The following is a 22,250-nucleotide window of genomic DNA, read 5'->3' on the forward strand; positions in this document are numbered from 1 at the left end:
GTGTGTGTGTGTGTGTGTGTGTGTGTGTGTGTGTGTGTGTGTGTGTGTGTGTGTGTGTGTGTGTGTGTGTGTGTGTGTGTGTGTGTGTGTGTGTTTGCTTACTGCAGTATACCAGAGAGTGCTGAAAAAGGCTCGTCCCCTGCCAGACTCTGCTGCACCAGCAGAGGACACCTCTGTGTGTGTGTGCGGCTGATGAGAAAGAAATGCAGCATCGGTGGGAACTGGTCCAGAAAAGCAGAAAAAAGTCTCCCCACATTCAGTGCAGCGCAACGCTGCAGTCCAGTGTTATAACAGAGCCCAGAACTCCAAACTGCAGCTCTGATCTCACTCCCACCAACCCCCATCATCATTATACAACACGACTGTTTTCAATGTCACGCTGGGAGGCTACTGAATGAAAGAGATACTCTGACCACTGAATAGTAATACTGTATGAGAGTAACTGACATGTCCTGTGTTGTGACGTATTACTTAACAGTATACTGTACTTCATGTAAAACTTTTAAAACAGCATTGTACTGATTGTTCATGGTGCAGTGAACACTCCTTTTTATACATCTTCACGAAACTTACAATATAGTACAACATATTGTCGCAATATTATTCTTCCACAGTGAACATTTTTAATTGGAGCAATACACTAAATAATTTCACCTATTTCTTAAAAACGTTAGTTCAAAAGCTGCCTTAAATCATACTGGCTTTACAAGTCACTTGCATTCAAATGATATTAAACTGACTTTAAAAACAGAGTTTAATTGATTTCAACTTGATAATAATAATTTAAATTTAAGTACTCAAGTACAACAAATTTTATTTAATTAGGGCTGCTTTTGAACTAAAGTTTTTAAGTTGGTTTTATTACAGTATCGGTTTCTGGTGCCAGCACAGAATTGAGACACTTCAAAAATTTTGTAACAATCCCTTTTATTTCAATGTGAAAGTGAAATTAAGCACACACTTGACTTGAATAATAACTATATATGTAATTACTAAATTACAATTAAGCGTATTTAAGTTATTATCAAATTATTATTAAATATCAACAAAACCCTATTTTACAGCTAGGCTAAGAGAAAAACAGGTGTTTCAAGAAAAAGGGTGTGTGCAAAAATCTCAAAATTGCTTCTATTGCACCATGCATTATTCCTTTTGTCAACCCAAAAATCTTCCTTACCATTATTCATCAATGACCTTTTCTGTAATGACCCAGATTCCTCATAGCAATAGTTATATCTCTGTTCACTGTCGCTTTTGGTTTAATTTGTTAATGGCACTATGGCAAATGATAATAATGTAAAAAATATATTAAATAAAAAAATATTGGTGTTTTTAGAGGTGGATGTCTACAGAACAGGATGGCCAATGCTCAATATAATGCTGATACAATACAATGTTATGTTTAAAAATGTGACACCGTGTTGACATTTAAACGTGTTTCATGTAATATTTAGCAAAAATGTGCCATTATTTCAGTGCCAAAGTTTTTTCAAGGGGAATTACTGTTGTTGAAGTCGGCATGAATTGGAAGTTCCAATGGTGTTTTTTGTGACGCGAGTGAAACGGCTTCTGGAATGAGAAAAAATATAGACTGGATTTTGTTCTTAGCGAATTGATTGGATTGGATGTCTGTCCATTGGACAGTCAATATAATCCCATCCTCAGGCAAAGACATACGTTGAAGCAAGTTTCTGCTTTTAATGAAAGATTATGAGGATGCATGAATTAAAAAAATGACCAGCATGGATAAATCATCACACTGCAAAATTCCATAAAAATAACCAAAACACTATCATTATGATTATCATATTCATCATGGCTTTATACAGTATTTTAGAGGGAAATTGCTTCAAACAACGCATATAAATCTCTCGCTTCACATCCATCACTCTGGGATATACGCATGCATATGAAGGACACAGGTGACATACTGTACATTACTAGAAAGACCCACATACACATGCCAAGTATAGAAAGTCTCTGGGTTTCAGATGACAATTGTCCTGATCCAGTAAAACCTGACACTGCTGGTGCAGCCTATTATCAATACCGGGGGGTGTTGGTTGAGAAATGCAGAGTCATGGGAAACCCAACTCTGCCAGTCTATCATGGATGTGAGGGGAGAAAGACTTGGACACATTATTCAAAGTCATTCAATCACTTTGCAGGTAAATACTCTTCTCATGCCTCCTTCCCAAGTGTTCATTAACATGAACATCTTCTGTGATCTGGAACACATATGTGGGTTAATGGCACATGCTACTCCGTTAGACAGAGGTCAAACACTCATCACAGTGTTATTTCATGCTTTTCCCAGCAGTCAATGGTGCAGGAGAACCCCCTTATGTGTCTTCTCAGAGCTGCCCTCCCTGTAGCCTCTCGAAAAACTGCAATGCAGAAGAGACTCCGGACCCCAAATAACACTGCCTAACAACCTGAACCCACATTTACAGCTCAGAGAGAGAGAGAGAGAGAGAGAGAGAGAGAGAGAGAGAGGAGCAGGGATAGAAGGGGAGGGAGGAGGCGAGGGAGGGACAGGCAGCTAGCCAAGGAGAAGAAAAGTTGAGTGAGAGCCAAATATTAGCAGATTTTTCAGCGAGAGAGAGAGAGAGAGAGAGAGAGAGAGAGGAGGGCTGCTGTTCAACAGACTATCTGCAGTTGTCCTCAAACCTCCAGCCATTCAATGCTCCACTGATCTGTTTTCTCGGCGCCCCTCACAAAGGTGCGTCAGTGAGAGTGTATGTATGCGTGTGTGAGATAGAGAGTGCGTGTGCCCGTTTTCAGCTGTACCAGGACCAGAACAGTGTGGATTTGTGTGCAGCTCATACTGTGGACTGATGCCCTCTGCTTCAGAGAACAGGACACACAGATTTACCTGTGCAACAAAGGTAGTGCAGACGCCGCACAGACACACACATGCTGACAGAAACACATTCAAGTCTTTTGTACACAATGTTCATGTAACATATACATGTGCGTTTGGCTGTGGACTTCCATGAAAAAAGTTAGTTGATCAACTGTGACTGAAATCAGCTGCAAGATCAGTGAGATCATGTTTCTTTACTTTTTCAGACTTAATTGAATCCTCTCCACCGATCTGTCTGCTGTGAGAGATCTGATGACAGGGCATTTCTTTATCAGTATTTTGCATTTTAAGATCCATCTTATCTATGCAGTATGTATTTCAAATAAATGTACCTGGTTTAGAATTATTTTTCATTATTTGAATGGAGAACATGTTTATGGACTCAAATTTAAAAATAGAAATGATCACATCATTATTTCCCGATCAAGGCATTCGTGGGGTCTTGCTGCCCTCCTGTTCAAAAACTTCCCTTTACAGGGCATGACGGAGAGCAACCGAGCAACCAAAACACAGATGGAGTTATAAAAACATTTTCCCATCTGGGCAGATCCTTGGGCTTCCAGAAGTCTGAGACCTGGGCAGGCCTCTCCTCTTCCACCCTTTGACAGGAGGAACCTTGTAATTGCACACACAGACGAATCTAGCGTTCAATTGCGGAGGGGCAGGCAGGACCAACCAGCATACTGAGGAGAACATACTTTTGGGAAACTGACAAAACAGGAAGTGAACTGCTGCTAGGAAGGCTGGTGAACGTGAGAAAAATAGCAGAGGAGTGCAACATGGATACAAAGAGCAGAGGACATCTAAGAGGAAGAGAAGATTCCTCAGAAAGAACTGTGTGCTGTCTTCTGCTCACACTTATCATTGGTAAGAACATCTCTCTTCTTATGGTAGTTGACAAAATACCGTATATGTGTCCTATGGTGCGCTATAGCAAAAATTTAGAAAACTGTTTATATTACTAATGTTTATATTTATAATATAAAATATCATAGAGATTTATCTACGTTGTTAGTTTTTTCTAAATGTTTGCTGTCACACCATAGGACACATTTATTTGTGAACTACCTATTAAAAACGTACTTGTGTCAGCAAAGACTATTTTTACTTGTTGATGGATTTAGGAAAATTTCCAGTAAATGGAGGAAACAGATGTATTTATTATAGTATATTGGTAAGTATGTAGCAGGCCCGGTACTTAGACTTGCTCGACTGAGAGGGCAGTCGTATAATCTGGTTGGGCATATAATCACAATTCATGGAATGCATTATTTTTACATTTTTCTGTGATTAAATTGACATATCATTGTTTAATAGATAATAATTATTATTATTTTAATTGTCATCTAGCTCCCCTAGACCCAACCTGTGTATATGTGCATGTTGAACAGAAGTTTGTATGTATATGTAAGTGTGATCTAGAGTTAATACACATTCACTGACAAGAGGAATTAAAATTTATAAACAGTCAGATATCAAACCCTATGCAGATCTCTGATGGAGACACACGCAAACACAGAGAGACACACACACGCTGTTCCAACTTAAATGTTGCATTGCAGTGAAGCTATACGTAGGATTAGGTCTAGGATGTTTACAGTCAGAATTAAGTTTTGTCTCATATTTCTGAGATGTTTTTGTTTCAGAAACTGGGTTTTGTGAACTGTGTAAGTTCATATAAAAATGTATAAGATGTAAAAAAGCGACAAAGAAGTGAAGTGTGTGTCAAAGAGATGTGTGCACACTTGCCTACATTCACCACTGACTAAAGGAAAGGACATTTTGTTGTTTAATGAAGGGAAAGCTAAGGGTGAAATGACATATGTGTCTCAATCAGCTCCCTAGGTTGTGAATCAGTACATCTGTACAACAATTTAAGCAAATTGTACATTTAAATTGACTTTAGAAAGTTCTGTTGCATTGTTGTTTATTGAGAGGTTTAAGTGCACTGGACAGATTTTGTGAATGAGACAGCCTTTAAATGGCCGATTCCCTGATCAGTGCCTGGCAGTGTTGGGGGTAACGCGTGTTACGTAATCAAATTACTTTTAAAGTAACCAGTAATGTAACACAGTTACTTTATAAATTTACATATCAATACTCGAGTTACTTTGTTTTTCAAGTAACTCGAGTTACTTTTCAGTCTAATCATTGATTTATATGAACATTTTTTAAACTGCAGAAGTGAAATTCTGAATTAAAGTAGTGTAGACATGAATAAACAGTCGCTAGTCAGACATAAGCAGTGTTGCCATGTCTGCAGTGCTGCAGTGTTCCGGCTTCGTTTTTGTTGCGCAAATCTGGCAACCCTTGACACAGCGATGGGAGGCCAGAGCTCAGATGCGGAGCTATATTGTGGCCACACTCGCCACCATGGACAAAATGCCGCTCATGCTCAATAGATAACTTTCAGGTCGTGAAATTAGCGATAATAAATCATTATTATTTGTGATCCTTTATGTTTGTCCACATTGAGAACACAGTATGTAATCATTTAAAAAGTAGGCTACAGTGATTTTGTTCCATTTTCTAAAAAACAGCAACGATATGTAGTTTTATATAGAACAAATTCAACATTAAATTTTATTCATCAAATATTTTTAAATTTGTAGTAAAAATTAGGCTTACATAAGTAACACAAATAGTAGAAAGTTCACACAAGCAATTGGGTCAAAAAGTCACTGGTGAAATGCTTCTATTTTGTATTATTTTCTTATGTAATTTGTTTCATTATTTTTCAATTACTTTCAAATTCAAATGAATGCTGAATGCCACATTAAATGAAATTTCTTATTAGGATAAATATAATAATAAAATTCAGTGGGTTTGTTGAAATTTTGGACCGAATGTACAGTATATTTGAAAGAAAAAATGTTGACTTCATTTCATCTGGTGAATTTGGCCAGTTGCTTGTGAATTTATTACAACATAAAAAAATTAATTAAACTCAAACACAAACAAGGAAGGGTCCTTATCATTAATTCACACGTTAAATAAAAACGCTCATGTGCTATTTAACACCATAGGAAAACTTTTAGATGACTGAAAACTGCAATGTATGCTACATGAAACATTATCAGTGTGATGTTACCTCTGAAATGTCAAAGTTGTTATAGGAACCTTGCTAAACCAAACACTGATCATGTATAGAAAGGGCGTTATGTGCGCAATTAAGTTCACCCTTGGCGACTGGCGAGTGTGTGCATCACTGCAAGTTTGCATGTCTGTTTATCATTATAATACCCTTCCCATGACCTTGGCTTTCTCTTTAGCTCTTTCACACATGATCTCCCTTCTGGTTAGGACATACTGTAGTAGCACTGTGACTATAAATGAGGAAATTATTTGTTGTGCTTGAAATATTTCTTTAATAATAGACTAGCATGATGTGAAAAATGTCTGTCTTGTTTTTATCGCTCTCACTCTCTGTGTTTCATAGGTGTGTGTTGTGTTCGTGCTCTGGAGATGTCTACTGGTAAGATTCCCTTTTTGGAAGCTGTGAATGGCAGTACAGTTCTCCTGCCCTGCACCTATGCCAGCTGTATTGGGATTAAGGATCTGTACTTCAAATGGGAGTTCAATGACAATGGCACTATGGAGATGGTAATACCTTATTTTTAATGTTCATCTTATATCCCAGAATACTTTGCTTTAAGAATGGAATAGAATATATAATACCACACAGCTGCTAAAACAGTGAACTGAAAATAGTTCATATTAGTTACCAATGTATTGACATTTTATTGGTTGTGGGTCTAGCTGGCAGACATCTGCTGAAAAACAATCGAAACCACTTAAGATAGCACCAGTTTCTCTTGAAAGGGATCATGCACAGTCAGCTGGTTATCGCAAAACAAACACACTGACACAGACAGGACCCCACTGCGGCTACTTGCCACATAAGCAAATTAATGCACAAAATATTGATTTAAGATAAAGTATTGTCATTTCTATTGTTGTATGCAAAACATTTAAGTGTGCTACTTAAGGAGCCCAGTTAAAAATTCAAACGGTTAATCCACTAATCCAATTGTGCCTCCAAGTGATATCTTTTTTAAATAGTTTTGATTAAGTAATAACTAAAAAAAAGTTTACACAATAAAACACAAATATCAATACAAAACACGATCTTTGAAAATGTTCATCGTTTTTGAACATTAACTCTTCATATAGTGTGACTCTATAATACTTAATTTCATCAAACAAATTACTGCCCTTCAAATGGTTATGTCCTATTAAATGACATACACGTACTTCTAAATGATATAATATTGTAAAATTGATGTACGCTTATTTAAGTGTAGTAGTCTCCACAGTGCCGTCGACTTTTGTTTAAAGGGGTGATATGACACGGCTGAAACGAATATTATCATTTGTTTTAGATGTAATGAAATGTGTATACACGATTTAAAGCCACAATATGGAATATTTGGACCGCTAGATGGCGCACTTTCGATACAACAACAAAAGGCAAAGCTAAATGACGGTATGTAGGAGAGTGGAATTATGGGACATGTCGTTTTCACCATCCAGAGGCGTTTGGAGATCGCCCATCATGTTCACGGACGAGGTAACGAATGAATTTTATTTTATGTCATCGTAATGAATTAGCTTGCAAGAAACGTTGAATGTAATGCTAGGTTAGCCCGCGACTGATATTGGACTTTGTCAATTGATTTGGTAGCGTAATGCTACACAGTTTTACGTGTTTAAAACAGTCATCGTTTAAAAAGTAAATTTGAACGAACCCACAGTATTTACAAGTAACGTTACTGGCTACATATTTTTGTGCGACATATACTGTATTTCATAACTATTCAAATAATCTGTACATGAGTATTTTGTGTACAATAAAAAATTGCTTACCTGTTTATTAAAACACATGCGAGAGCGGAGTCTCTGTCGAGTCCAAGTTGGTCGCGAAGCTCTCTCCATTTAGAAAACGCCACGCCGATATTAATCCTTGTTTTATTTCTTCGTTTGTCCATAAGCCTGCTTGGCTCATTTGGCCTACGTTTACGATTTTTTTGGGTTTCCTTTACTTGCCAAAGAGTAATCGTGATCCATAATAACAGAACAACAGATGCTGTATAACCACTTCCGCATTTGCGTGTTACCGTAGTTTCTACAACCGGAAACTGAGGGTAGTGCGGAGCAGCGGATATTAAGTCACTGATATGCGACAAATACAAGGGAGAGGCCATTATTTTAAATAGGAATTTCTCTGGATTTGCACATTCTTGGGAACATTTGGGATAATGTAAGTACACAACTGCATGAAATATGTCACACTGTGCAAGTGATTTTTGGATATTTCATAACAAAATTATTCCATATTGTGGCTTTAAGGTTCAAAAACTCTGTATTTTCCACATACCGTGCATGTTTGTATCTCCTCTTTGCCCCGCCTCTCTGAAACGCATGGATTTTTTACAAAGCTCATGGCTCTGAAAAGCAAAGTTTGCTATGATTGGCCAGTTAACCAGTGTGTAGTGATTGGTCGAATACTGGAAGCGTGTGACGAAAATGTAACGCCTCTTAACATATTTGGAACACCAGGTTCCAAAGCAATTGTACTGACAGGTACGCCCACCTTACTTGCGTATACATTTGGGCGGTCTTAGTCAAATCATACCATGAACTGACGTAGATTTGTGGGGGTGTGGTTACACGAGGCGTTTCAGGCAGGTCTGTGAAAGGTGAGCATTCGCCTTTAGATAGAATGCATCTTTTGTTCTAACACTTACATTTTTGCAATTTTACGTGTCTAATACATGAATGGGCAACTTATAACACACCAAAGACACAGAAAAACACGTATTCGCGCCATATGACCCATTTTAATCCAAACACTATCTAAAACATCAATTTAAAAGGAGTTACAGTTGTATTAAATGTTGCTAATATTAGATTTTTTTATTTGATTACATGGAAAAGTGAATATAATGCCTGGGCTGGTTTTTTATGCCTTTAAGGACATGCTATAAATCTAGAATGCGCTGCGGTAATTAAAAGTCAAATATTAACAAATGTAACATACAGCTTGACTTTAGTACTTTATATAACACAAAGAGATATGATTTATAAATGAAGCTCTATTGTCCAATCAGTTGGCTGATGCTGTTATTCCAATGGATCACGTCGATCCATCTAAACTGACTGTTTACCACGAGAGGGTGAATTATGTTGGCTCCAGTAAAGAAAATAACATCTCCATCCTGCTGTGGAATGTAACATTCGAGGATGCAGGTGTCTACACCTGCTTTGGCAAAAACCCAAAAGAGAAGAACAAGAATCACAGTGCCATATTCACTCTATACGTGGTAGAGGAATGTAAGTATTGCAGGGACAGAAAAGAATAAACAAGAATACTAAGACCAAGTGATGTTCAAGGTCCTTAATTTATTAACTCAATTTCTGTTTTTATTTCTCAGTAAAAGAGGTTGATAACACACTTACCAAAATCATTGCTTCCTGTGTTGGCGGATTCATCGCTGCGTTAATGGCCTTCATGCTGATAAAGAACTTGACTCTGTTCGTACTTGCAAAGATTGAGGAAAAAAAGTGAGTATGAGAGAAATGACAATTTACAGTACGTGCGTTGAAGTACTCACCCTAAAAGTCTAAGAGTACGTATGCTTTTTTCAGTAAGGAGTGCCTTGTCACCTCCTCAGGGATCGATAACACAGAGAACGGCCTGTCTGGCTCCAAAACCACACCAAAGAAAGCATGAAAGAGTGCACACAGACACAGTCACACATGCACATGAAAATGGCTATAAAATAGATCAGCCATCATGCTGTGCCCTCTGTTTATTCATATCTGTGTCCACAAGTGCTATAACATCTTTTTTTGCGAAAAGAGTAATAATAGCATTCTATTTATTACATTTCTATAGAAGTTTTCAGTTCACAATGGTCATTTTCAACATTTTGAGATATGAAGAGGGGGCATTATGTATTTCTGCATATATTATATTGATATATGCATTTAAATATGCACCACACACATGCACTTTATTTTACTGGCCCATATCAAACCTGTGAACTATATTTCTTATATAGCCAATATACATTTTCTTCAAACAATGCTTGAAACGTAAGCTGTTCTATTCATGGCTCCTTAAACTGGACTGTAAAACTGTGAGAGCCCCTTGGTACCTTGTTTAGATGCCTGACTAAAATAGCAGAGAAATACGTGTTTAGCAACACACACATTTAGTTTAGAGCTAGTAGAATCATTGTTTTATATCTTTAAATAATTCTTATGTTTAGCATAAGTTTAGAGTAAAGGCCTATGGTTGTTATTGTGAGGTCATGTTGTCAAACGAACGTTGAAGTTTAGAAAATTTTGTGAAAGGGGCATTTGTGGTTTCTGTTGTTGTTTTTACCTAAATGACAGAGATAGACTCTCAATGTTGGTATAGTAACTGCATGTTATAATGCAGTAGGTCTGGATACCAAAATCTATAGCGAAGTCTGATTGTTATTAGCATGGAAAGAATAAGGCCTTTATGTACCGTACCAGTCCAGTTCAACATAAACTGTATTACCATTTTGCTTGAAATTGAATCACAGGTGCCTGTTAACGCTTCTGTCGCCACCTATTGGTGATAAAAAGTAAATGCAAAACATTATGATGCAAAGAAAAAAGAGAAAAATAGTAAAAACGCTGCAAAATTGCAAAAGCCACCAACCAGTTAGTAAATAAAATCTATAATGAATGATATTTGACAATCTGTAGAGATCAGTGTCCCCTTAGATAAAACCCTGAATGAAACACTGACAATGCTGCTTCAAATAATTTCCAGTGCATTATAGCATGTGCTAAAAAATGGCCAGATTTTTAGGGCTATGTGACTCGATATACCTGTAGAAACATATATAATGCTTTTTTATTGACATATTGAAACACATTTGTTACAATTTAATTAGCATCAGCTATAAAAACTGAAAATGCTAAGTAAAACATGAATACCAAAAAGGGAAAAAAATAGCAAATGTACACTATAAATTTGTCCTGTGACATCATGACAATGCAATATTTAAAGGCAATAAACTCATCATCAAAATCATGCAAAACAATAACGAAAATATAACAGTCTCTCATGTAAATAGAGATTTATTATGCTTGTAAATACAAGAACAAAAAGATTTACTTGCAGGTAGGTTTAGGGACTGACGTCAAGCAAGATCATTCTATCAGAATTGCGATCCATAAAATAAAAATATCCCAATAATCTATTATACAAGAAAGTTATGGAGTAAATATACAATTAAAGGATATTTCAACAAATCTATTGATTCAGCTTAATGGATCCTTCCTTAAATACATGGGCTCAGACTAAAAGGTTTTACACATTTTTGCTATTGTTGGTGAATTTTGAATCCAGTAATGCTGATGTCACAAACTCTTAAAGTAGCTTGATTTCAGTGCCAAAAGGAGTTCACTCCAGATAAACAGTTTAACAAATCGTTTCACGTTTCTGGTTGTACTGTAAATTTGTTCAATATAAATATAGAGCAGAAACATTTGTTTAAGTATAATCTGGTAAATGTGTGCAGCATTTGGACCTGAAAAATGTTTAACCAGTAGCTCTTCTTCCTCCCTTCCACCAAGCATTGTCATTGAAAGTTATGTTTTTTTTTTGGTTTAAATTTATTAATTTGTTTATTTTGTGACTTGTGACTTAAAGTGGAAGTTCACCCAAAAATCAACTTTGTGTGATTTTTTTACTCACCCACATGACCTTAAACATGTTTAGAGAACTTCCGGCGTCTTCAAGGCGCAAATAGAGATATTTAGGTGACATCCGAGAGATTTCCAGGCCTCCTCATAGACATCATGGTGTCAGTTTTTGCCAAGGTCCAGAAAAGTACCAAAGACATCGTTAAATTGGTCCATCCGCGCACAGTGGCTCAGTTGAATTCTTCTTCTTGGACGAGAGCACTTCAAAAGTAGACAGGGTTGTGCGCTGAACGCCGCATGGGGCTTGCCCCTATTGGATGCTGGCGCTCTGACTCACAACGCGGAAGAGCAACTCTGTGTGTTTACGGCACTCACTAAATCCTTGGTGTTTCGAGTCAGACGTGATCACCCAAACGTGTTTTTTCGTCAATTTTAACAATCATAGGTAGTTTAGATAGTTAGAGTAAGGTTAGGGTTAGGGTAAAGGTTTCGTAAGACTTGAAACACCAAAGATTTAGTCAAAACCAACAAGCCACGCCCACGGATCTGACTCGAAACACCAAGGATTAAGTGAGTGCCGTGTGTTTACATGCAGAAGACGAAGAAGAGCTCTCGTGAACGCACGCCATACACTTGATAAGACAGGAGAGTATATATATTAAAGTCGGTATTTTGGTTTGTTTTTCGCACATAAAGCATTCTCGTCGCTTCAAAAAAATTAAACTGTTGAAAAATTGGACACATGACAGCGTTATCAAAACGGTCTGCATTTGCACGGATCCAGGAAAACGTATAAAAACGCTGTAGTATGCACGCCAGGCCAGTGGGCGGCGATGTCGTTGTGTAAACAAACAGGACGTGCCTTGGGACATGCACAGTTATAAGGCAAACGTGCTTTTTAATACCGTGGGTCGACGTATATGTGTGTTTAAAGTCTGGCGAATGTAAATAGTGTGTCTCCGCTGGTCTTATTGGTGCAGCAAATCCACATTTTGCTGGGGAAACGTTAATACATAGTCTAGAAGCGAGAGCTCACAGTACGTGAAGCCGCCATATTGTTTTGGCTATACTCGCGCGTATTACGCATGCGCGTGACGTCATCGGAAAGTTCCGTCTTGCAGTTTACGTTGCACTTTGAGATCCGTTTTCAAAGGTTTGCGTTTTCAGTCCCCTAAAACGCCATTTCCGTGTAAACGAACAGCCAAAACGCATATTTTTTTGCGTTTTCAGTTGAAAACGGTCTCGTGTAAACGGCCTCTAAATGTCTCTATTTGTGCTCCGAAGACGCCGGAAGTTCTCTAAACATGTTTAACGTCATGTGGGCGAGTAAAAAAATCACAAAGTTGATTTTTGGGTGAAATTCCCCTTTAAGGTCACTGAGGTGAACTGTTTTTGTACAAGGGTCAGCAGGATGTAAACCATAAATGGACTGACTGGGAAACTTTGATAGTGAAAAACTTCAGAAAGTGTGCGTGACGTTGCACCAGTGTTAATTTTGACAGCAAATTTTGATTTAGTTTTAGTCATAGTCTTTTGACGAAAATGCAATTTAGTTTTAGTCACATTTTGGTCATCCCTATCATTGTAGTTTTAGTCTAGTTTTAGTCGACGAAATATGAAAAACATTTTAGTCGAATAAATATACATTGTATTTAGTCTACTAAAATCTAAGGTTTAAATCATTTACTTGGTGTAATTAAATGTTCCATACAAAGATTCAACTGTTTCGACATAATTTACTTCACCTTAGAATGAAATTAAACCAGGTCATTACCTTTATTTTTCAGAAAAGTTCAGTAACTAGATTTGCATTGTTGGAACACAGAATATTAGACCTTGAACGACATGTTCCAGTTCATTCAATCCCATTTAACTCAATTGACTCGTTAAGTAGGGCATGTTCATTCAACCAATGAAACGCTCTGACAGGGCTCACACTCAAAGGCTATTGGCTCATGGCATGTCTCTTTGAAGAACGCTGCACTGTCTTTGCTTGAGACGGCAATGAATGAGAAATAGCTTTCATATAAATTGTATTACATTTCTTTAGTCATGCAAACATGTTACATAATTGGTTCGAATGTACAGTTTGACTCACTTCATCACCAGTAGAGGACAGCGCTGGTTTCTTTTGGCTGACTTTATGTTGCATTTCACGTCATGCACCAGCTCGTGTTAAATTAACATAGGCATATAAAAACGTTTGCGCTTGCCTTCGTGTTTCGGGGTGACTCGCCTGCAGTCGCGCTTCAAGTTTGCGGCGTTTAACCGGCGATCGTGAAGGAAAATAAGACGCTTTGTAAACCGCGTGCAGACACAGAATATATGTCTATGCTTCCCCTTCTCCCAGAGACTTCTCTCTACCGTTTATATGAGATAAGCACATGCGCGCAAACTGATGTCCGCCAGGTGGGACAACAATATTTTCATTAATGTCAAATGTCAGTATATTTTTATTACAGTTTTCGTTATCATGCATTCATTTTTATTTAGTTATCATCTCGTTTTCGTCAGTGAAAACATGTCGTTAACGAATACTTTTCGTCGTAGTTTTCGTCAACGAAATTAACACTGCGTTGCACTGGCTGCATTTGATTCAGTTGAGTGTCCGGAAAACACTTATAGGCTGTGTCTCATTTCGTAAGGCTGCGTCCTCCAGAGGTCTCATTCGGAGGCTGCTACGTCATCGAGGCTGTCTCGTTTCATAAAATCAAGTAGGACTCTTCGGAGGCACCCTTCAAATGCGACCTTCTTTGACAGGAATTCGGAGTATACATGAGCTGTATCCTTCGTTGCTAGAGATAACCCACAATTCTTTGCGTCGACCAACGTCTGTTATTTGAATAAACGGCAACAGCTGCACATTCAATCAAATATGTAGCGTTTAAATGTTAACAGTTTACATTTTGTGTCACGTTTTTTTAATTTTAGGAGGCAGTAAATAGGTTTACAAGTGTTTAGTGATTTTTAAACGTTTTGAAACAGTAAGGCAAAAATTGTGTATTTGTTTAACTCTTTTGGCATTGTTTAGGGTAGAAAGTAACCTACTTTTTACCTTTTAAATCATGTAGAAATCATTTTAATTAATTTGACAGGTGTGAGAGTGCAACGTGTTGTCATAGCAAAGTGGTACTTCCTGTTTCCTTTTCTGCCAGTATGTCCTACTAAGGACGTCTCGTTTAATTCCAAGTTGAGAATCCTCCATATACCGCATCCTTTAGTTTAGAGCAGTGGTCACCAATCCTGCTCCTGGAGATCGACCGTCCTGCAGACAGCAGCTCCAACCCCACTTCAGCACACCTGTCATTATCCAGCAAACCTGAACACCTTGATTAGATAGTTCAGGTGTGTTTGATTGGGGTTGGAGCTGAAATCTTCAGGACAGTCGATCTCCAGGAGCAGGATTGGTGACCACTGGTTTAGAGGATGATACCTCTGGAGGACACAAAGACGCAGCCTTAAAAAAAGAGACACAGCTATAATATATTGTAAAGGTACACAGGATGTGACGTCAGTAAAGCAATACATATTCAGGGGACTCTAACTCCATTCATTATTAAAAATATCACAAACGTACAGTACATTCATAAGTTCCAAAGCACTTGTAGTCCTACCTCTTATTTTTCAGAAATAATCATGTTAAACCTTTATATACTGTATATTTGGATTTAATAATAATAATATTTTGGAAAAACAGAGGTTTTCTCAGGTTGTGCAGTAAAAGGGTTGAAAGTTCTAGCTGAATATTGGGTCTTAGGGCTTTTTAATTAATGCAATCTCTTGTACTGTTCTCATCTTCCTTGTGGTAATGCACTTTTTATCAACATCATTTCAATTTTAGTTGGATTTGCAATTATTTGTCAGACTTGTCCATGATCATGCATGGTACAATTGTGAATGTTATTGCACTTTAGACAACAGAATGTTCTACGCTACATGGAACTATGCAGATTGTCTGCATTTTTTTTGCCAGAATGAACATTCCCATCTTGAGCAATATGGACAGCAGCAACAACAAAACAGAAAAAGGGCCTAGTTAGAATGCAAATCTATCAATATTTCTCCTGCAAAATTGTGTGATCATGTAAATAGCAATTGCAAAAACACAGCATCATCATCATCGATACTTTATGAATTATGCAATCTTAAAGTGATACTTCACCCAAAAATGAAAATTCTGTCATTTACTCACCTTCCAGTTGTTCCAAATCTGTATACATTTCCTGTTGTTCTGATGAACCAAGAGAAAGATATTTGGAAGAATGCTTATAACCAGACAGATCTTGCCCCCCATTGATTCCCATAGTAGGAAAATTACTTCATAAACACAAAAGACGACATTTTGATGTAGGACAGCAAACAGTTCCTTGCCACTTTTGACGACATTAGTAATTTTTCCTACCATGGCAGTTAAACGGAGACAAATATCTGTCTGGTTATAAGCATTCTTCCAAATATCTTTCTCTTGGTTCATCAGAACAACAGGAAATTTATACCGATTTGGAACAACTCGAAGGTGAGTAAATGACAGAATGTTCATTTTTGGGTGAAGTATCACTTTAAGTTTTACTTTTGTTTAGCCATCTTTTGTTAATTTTGCAGCCTGGACAGAAACTTGAATCAAGATTCCATATATCCATTTTATTATTGAAAAAAAAAACTACTTTCCGGAGATTAATCCGGAATTAATTGAGTGTCTGCACAAACTGTGATAAAACATTCAACTTGTTAGTTGTTCATGTAATGTGTTACTTGCAAGCTATAAAATGTTTAAGTAGAGTGGCACTGATAGATCAGGACATGTGCATTTATATGCTTTATGAATACTTGTTCAGTCTTGTAAATAATGTACTTTAAGACCAAGGGGAATAAAGGCCTTTAAATTCACCCTGGGCTATATCTGAAAAATAACTACTTTGCACCAATAGTCTTGCAATGCATTTACGTGAGTGGCGCAACGCAAAAGACAATAGAACCCATTATAATCAGTGATGCAGTCCACATGGAATGCGACATGTCTTAAGGTTTATTGTCGTGTCACGCTGCTCGCATCCGGTGTAGACAGTGTCAGTTAACCACAGACAGTAGACATTGTTTGACATCAGTCCCCAACCAAACTGAATGTAAAACAAGCTGTAGCATAGATGATCCACTCAGCCCGTAATCCTGAATCCTTGTTTCCAGTATTTCCTTAGTGTGCAGGCCGGTTATTCCCCATGGGTTTGCACATTCATGTGTATTATAATTCTTTATAACAAGCAGCTAATAAAACATTTTTTGAAATAAAACAATGTTTGCTGAACTGGTACATGAATCAAATAAATGTCTCTTATTTTTATTTACATTTATGTTTTGAAAAAATAGCAATTAAAACATTTCATGGCTTCGAAAGACTGACATAGAACATACAGGGAAACTGTGATAGTATAACATGAAACAAACATGATTAAAAGCAAAACATTTTGATGAATGTCAAATATAGAACAGCAACATCGATTTTAAAAATTGATAGAGGTTTACTGTTCCTAATTCAAGACCGCTGAGGATTCAGGGACTTTATCCTTCATGTCTCAAAACCACAGTGATGTGACCAGGGTGTGGATTTTCACAGATGTCTCTAAAATGTGATAAATGATTATTTTTTTATTAGCATTTTTATATGTATTTGTGCACAATCATTAGCACATACCTCCATTACAGTGTAGATCCAGTCCAAAAGTTGACTAACATCAGTGTAAACTCCAGGTTTTCCCTCACGCGCACAACCCACTCCCCAACTCACTATGCCCAATAATTGCCAACGGGATGAAAGGTACACAAGTGGACCCCCACTATCTCCCTAAAAAGAACGAAGTTTAAAGACATGATTTTTATCCTGAAAATTTACATTTCCTTATTTGTAGACAACAAACCGGCAGTCAATAATAGACAGTTTGATTTTCATTTACCTGACATGAATCTATAGTCCCTTCGAGAAATCCAGCACAAAGCATTCTGGGAGTAATGGCAGAATCATAAACCGAGGGCTGGGAACATTCTGATTTGTCAATCAGTGGCACTGAAGCTTTCTGTAGTACTGAGGGCACCTGACCTGCATTTGTGAGGAAATACAAGAGCAAATAGGAACGAGAACAAAATGAGGGAAAACCAGAACAAAAGGTGGATTGCTCATTTGAGGTAGGTCATGCTATGATGTACGCATTAGTATCTTATTAAACATCCTCTTACCCTTCTCCTTTAGCAAGCCCCACCCAGTCACCACAAGCATATCCTTCACAGACAGCTGGTGTGGAGGTAAACAAACTGGCCAAATTGATTCTGAAGGACAGAAAACTTTAGATCTAGCAAATGAAATTTATTTGGGCCTGCTTGATCTATGATATACAACCAAACCACAGACTATTAAAGGGATGGTTCACCAATGCAGAAATAAAAGTTCTGTCATTTACTCACCATGATGTCATTCAAAACCTGTATGACAAATTTCTGTAGAAAACAAGATATTTTGAAGAATGTTGGCAACCAAACAACATTGACCTTGTTGACTTCCATTGTATGGACATGAAAACATTGAGACATCTCAAAATATCTTCTAGAAGAAAGAGTGATATACAGGTTTTGAACCATATGAGGATGAATAAATTACAATTTTCATGTCTGGATAAACTAGACAATACTGTCACTAGAATACTACATTTAAACAAATGAATGTTAAAATGACAAGTGTTTTCCTAAGGAAGTTGGTTACAGTGAGTTTCCTTTTCAACATCATTACTTAATACAAATCCAAGTTTTATTGTGAAAACTACTATTAATGCTGATGGAGCCTAAGCAAGTGTAAAATGTCTGTTTTTGAAAAAAGCAATATGCTAACATAAAAACAATAGCTAAGCAGAATGGGTGGTTGAAGTACCCTTGAGCGTGACAGCCCAGGTGAGTTTTAGCATGGCGATGTCAAAGTCATTGGTTAGGCGGCTATAGTCCTTGTGGACAACAATGTGTTCTACAGTGACGCCCTTGGCATTCTCCAATTCGGTCTGACCCATTACCACCGTCCATCGACTCAACTCTCTTGTCCGCCTGAGGGTTTGTGAGCAAAGATAGCAAACTATGTTTTGTCATCTACAGTACTGTACATCAGAAAAACATTAAAGACTACCACCTTACACAAATAAAAGCTTGAATGCATTTTACCGAACATCTGTTCCCGTGTTTGTGTGACTCACCCTGTGAAACAATGAGCTGCTGATACAATCCAGATTGTGGACAGCAACGCTCCTCCACACATATGCTTATGGTTCCACTGAAGACTGACCTGCCACGGCCATTGGTCTATTTCTGTGTCCACCCCACCAACAATGCGGTCCTCTGCCACTACCTCCCCACAGTCTATACAAGAATAGCACACACACACACACACACACACACACACACACGTTTTATAGAAACATTGATTTAATTTGAAGATATGCTGGGCAAATTGATCCTTAATAAAACAGGCTAGATGTAAAAGTATTTTTTCCTTACCCACCTACAAGTTTTGTGATTTTGTACAGTTGCCCTGAAAGCAATGCTGTCCACAGAAGTCACTAAATTCAACATTGTTAGACGGGCAAAAGGCTTTCTTCACAAACCAATTCTTTTTTTACCAGCATCACTGTAGGTACATCTTTAATCAGTTTAACTAGAAAACTGCGTAGAATGGCTTATCAGCGGTGTATAGGCATCAATAAATGAACAATGAAATATGCAGAAGTAACATATAGCCTATGGAATTTGCATACTGCACATGCACTCTCGGAAATATAGTACAAGAGCCGTCACACTGGGGCAGTACCCTTTTCAAAACGTATACTTTTGCACCTAAAGAGTGCATATTAGTACCTCAAGGGTACATATTGGGATCAAATGTATACATATTTGTACCTAAATTGTACATATAAGGAACTTTTTAAAGGATACACAGCAAAATCGCCAGTGTTAAAAAGGGTCAAATTAACACTCACAGTGTATATATAATCCACACTCTCAAAGTGTGGATTATATAAACACTGTGAGAGTTAATTTGACCTTTTTTAACACTGGCGATTTTGCTGTGGCAGTGACAGCTTTTGTACATCTTTTTCTGCATGTACTGCTAAGTGCAATCAATTTATGTATTTTCAGAGAGTGTATTATAAGGCCAAGAGATCATTTATGTCATGCATCAGAATCAATCATGTAGTCCTCAGATGTTTTGTTGCTGCAACAGCTTTAATGTATGTTAAAAATATTTACAAATCATCTCTTATATGGTCAGAGATCAATAGCTCACCTGAACACGACAAAGACACCACTGACCCAGAGACACATTTATCACTGTGAAAGAGAGCGTTATTATTTCTATATGCAAACCACACTGGGGACTATACTTTGAGAATTTCACTTTGAGGACTTGAGCATTTCACCTAGCAGTAAGAAAACTCTGGATGTCAGTGTTTATTGAATCCGTGCCAACTGTAGCATATGCGTTCAGAAGGCTTGGAATTGATAAAGCCTTCACCGGGACCCGAGCACTTCGTGGACTCCTGTAATGCAATAAAATACAGCAAACACAATTGTCTTACAAAAAAAACACTGCTTTATATAACGCTCAAATTAAAATTGATCAGATTTCAATTATGATGTATTTTGTTAGCTTTAACAGCTTTCATTGGATATCATTCATGTGCGTTCACTGCTTACAGAGTAAAGCCCAGTTGTTGACAGGTTAACCGCGTATGCTTTGTCCTCCAATTGTCAGCACACACTGTTCTCCATCCTCCCTCATTAATGAACACCTGCAGGACCAACCTGTCCCCTACCAACTTCACTACAGTCAGAGAAAGAGATGGAGATAAATGTTGCACACAGGCACCCACAAATACATACCATAAAGCAAAGTAACACATTGAGAAAAATCACAGTTTCTCATAGCTCTTGAGCACATTTACCTGGAAACGTGCCATTTGTTCGCAGTTTGGATACACAGTTGAGCTCGTCCTCACCACCAGCACAGTCAGCTTTTCCATCACATGCCTTCTCTATTGAAATAAACCTCAAAGATCCAGAGCAGTAGAAAAACTTGGCATTCACAATCTTAACCGCTGCGCACAGAAACCAGAGACAAACAGAGATTGTTTGGTTGAGAATGAGGGAAGATTTTAGTGGCGAAATGAGAAAGCTACAGCAAGATTCTTACTAAAGTACAAGCCCACTATCAAGGTTGTCAGAATGACTGTTACACAGCACACAGTGATAACAGTGAGTCTGCAGCGAGCTCTGCTCTCCTCCGTCTGCAGTGTGCTCAGCTCCCGCCTTCGTCTCAGCTTCAGGGCCATGAGAAACCAGGAAGAGACACTGTAGATAAAAATACATTTTACCAACCCAGTGAAGTTTAAGGACTCTTTAAATGTTTATCAAGCATTTGTGTGGTTTCACCTTTCTCTGGCTATCAGACTACAATACTTTCAATGATAAAGCATATTAAGAATGTGCTCCTATGTGTGTTTAGACCGATATTGGTATCCTAATGTGACTGTGAAGCGCTCACCAGTGACCAGCAGAAATTAGGCACTGCGTGGTTATCACCTTCACTCAGGTGACCTGCATTTACTAATTAGCTAGAAACTAATTATCAGACAAGTTTGGTTAGACTAGTTTAAGATATGAGGAGAGAGTGAATGAAACATGAGTGCATTCGGTCACATATTAGTCATGAACACTATGTAAAATATGTAGGACATCCTAAATGACAAAAAAATTTGATCAGGTTTCACAACATTGGTGTTTTTTATTTGCTTTTGAAAAAGCCCAAATTTGAGTCAGATATAGAAATAAAAAACAATAGATCTGAAAATAAAGCATAGATGTGCCTGTCTAAATAAAGACTTTAAAACCAGATAGATCTTTTAGTTTAAAGCTCAGCCCTCCTCATGACTACATACAACAGTGCGATTTTACATATCACACAACTGCATTATTCTCAGGTGACAGGTGTTACTTTGTGCTGATCTGGAAGACACGCCTTATGCCTGACGTCCAAGATGCCAAAATATTTATTTATATTAGCACACACCTGCAATTGCTAGGTCTGTATTTGTAATGAAGACACTATTTATAGATAAGGACAATTGTTTGGGTCTTTGTGTGTGCGAATATGCAGGTGTGTCTGTTATTCACTCGTTCCAAGTTCAGCTCAGCTGTAAGATCATGAATAGGGGAGAATGGGGCAATTTTTTATACATGGAAGTTCCTTTACTTCATAACTATTTGAGTCTAAATAAGATGTATTCTTACTTCATACATGTTCATAAACATTTGTACAGCTTTTTTAAGTTGCCACAATATATGTTGTATGTTGTATTGTACATTTATGATGTTTAAAGAAGTCATTTATAGGCTATGATACAGGTACATTTTTTGCTTTACTTTGTGAAAAGCCCATCATAGTTTCATAGTGGGTTGAACTTGAGACAGTTTGACAAAATGCCTCTCTATACCGAAAGATAGGAAGTTTTTTCTTTATTTCACAAGGATATGATATCTTTTATAAACATTTAAAATGTATGCACATATATGCGTCTCGTACATTACGTATCATCCTTTTAAGGTATACCACTCCGTGAAATCGGATCGTCATGTATAAATGTTTGTTTGTAATATTGGATATACGTAT

General features: G+C 37.5%; 2 protein-coding genes across 8 annotated transcripts; one reads left to right on the top strand and one right to left on the bottom strand.

Annotated features, from left to right (window-relative positions):
• Positions 1–84: 84 nt before the first annotated feature.
• scn4bb (sodium channel, voltage-gated, type IV, beta b) lies at positions 85–11,569 on the top strand. Of its 7 annotated transcripts, none has more exons than XM_057328588.1 (7): positions 85–2,888; positions 3,073–3,175; positions 3,295–3,733; positions 6,306–6,469; positions 8,977–9,199; positions 9,301–9,430; positions 9,515–11,569. In XM_057328588.1, exons 3-7 carry the CDS (start codon positions 3,646–3,648, stop codon positions 9,597–9,599), a joined length of 690 nt encoding a protein of 229 aa, XP_057184571.1. In that variant the 5' UTR covers positions 85–2,888; positions 3,073–3,175; positions 3,295–3,645; the 3' UTR covers positions 9,600–11,569. The 7 variants fall into 7 exon arrangements, with proteins under 7 accessions (XP_057184571.1, XP_057184578.1, XP_057184586.1 ...); XM_057328595.1 differs by having other exon boundaries at positions 3,344–3,733; XM_057328603.1 differs by having other exon boundaries at positions 85–2,722; positions 2,822–2,888; positions 3,073–3,733.
• Positions 11,570–16,055: 4,486 nt separating this feature from the next.
• tmprss4b (transmembrane serine protease 4b) lies at positions 16,056–21,121 on the bottom strand. Its single transcript, XM_057320333.1, has 12 exons — positions 21,014–21,121; positions 20,775–20,932; positions 20,527–20,679; positions 20,279–20,405; positions 20,002–20,121; positions 19,869–19,912; positions 18,781–18,943; positions 18,468–18,634; positions 17,783–17,872; positions 17,503–17,645; positions 17,244–17,393; positions 16,056–17,171 (listed from the first exon to the last, which is right to left on the bottom strand). Exons 2-12 carry the CDS (start codon positions 20,911–20,913, stop codon positions 17,160–17,162), a joined length of 1,308 nt encoding a protein of 435 aa, XP_057176316.1. The 5' UTR covers positions 20,914–20,932; positions 21,014–21,121; the 3' UTR covers positions 16,056–17,159.
• Positions 21,122–22,250: the final 1,129 nt, after the last annotated feature.

The sequence above is a fragment of the Triplophysa rosa genome, linkage group LG2 (genome assembly GCF_024868665.1).
Source record: "Triplophysa rosa linkage group LG2, Trosa_1v2, whole genome shotgun sequence".
NCBI classification, from domain to species: Eukaryota; Metazoa; Chordata; class Actinopteri; order Cypriniformes; family Nemacheilidae; genus Triplophysa; species Triplophysa rosa.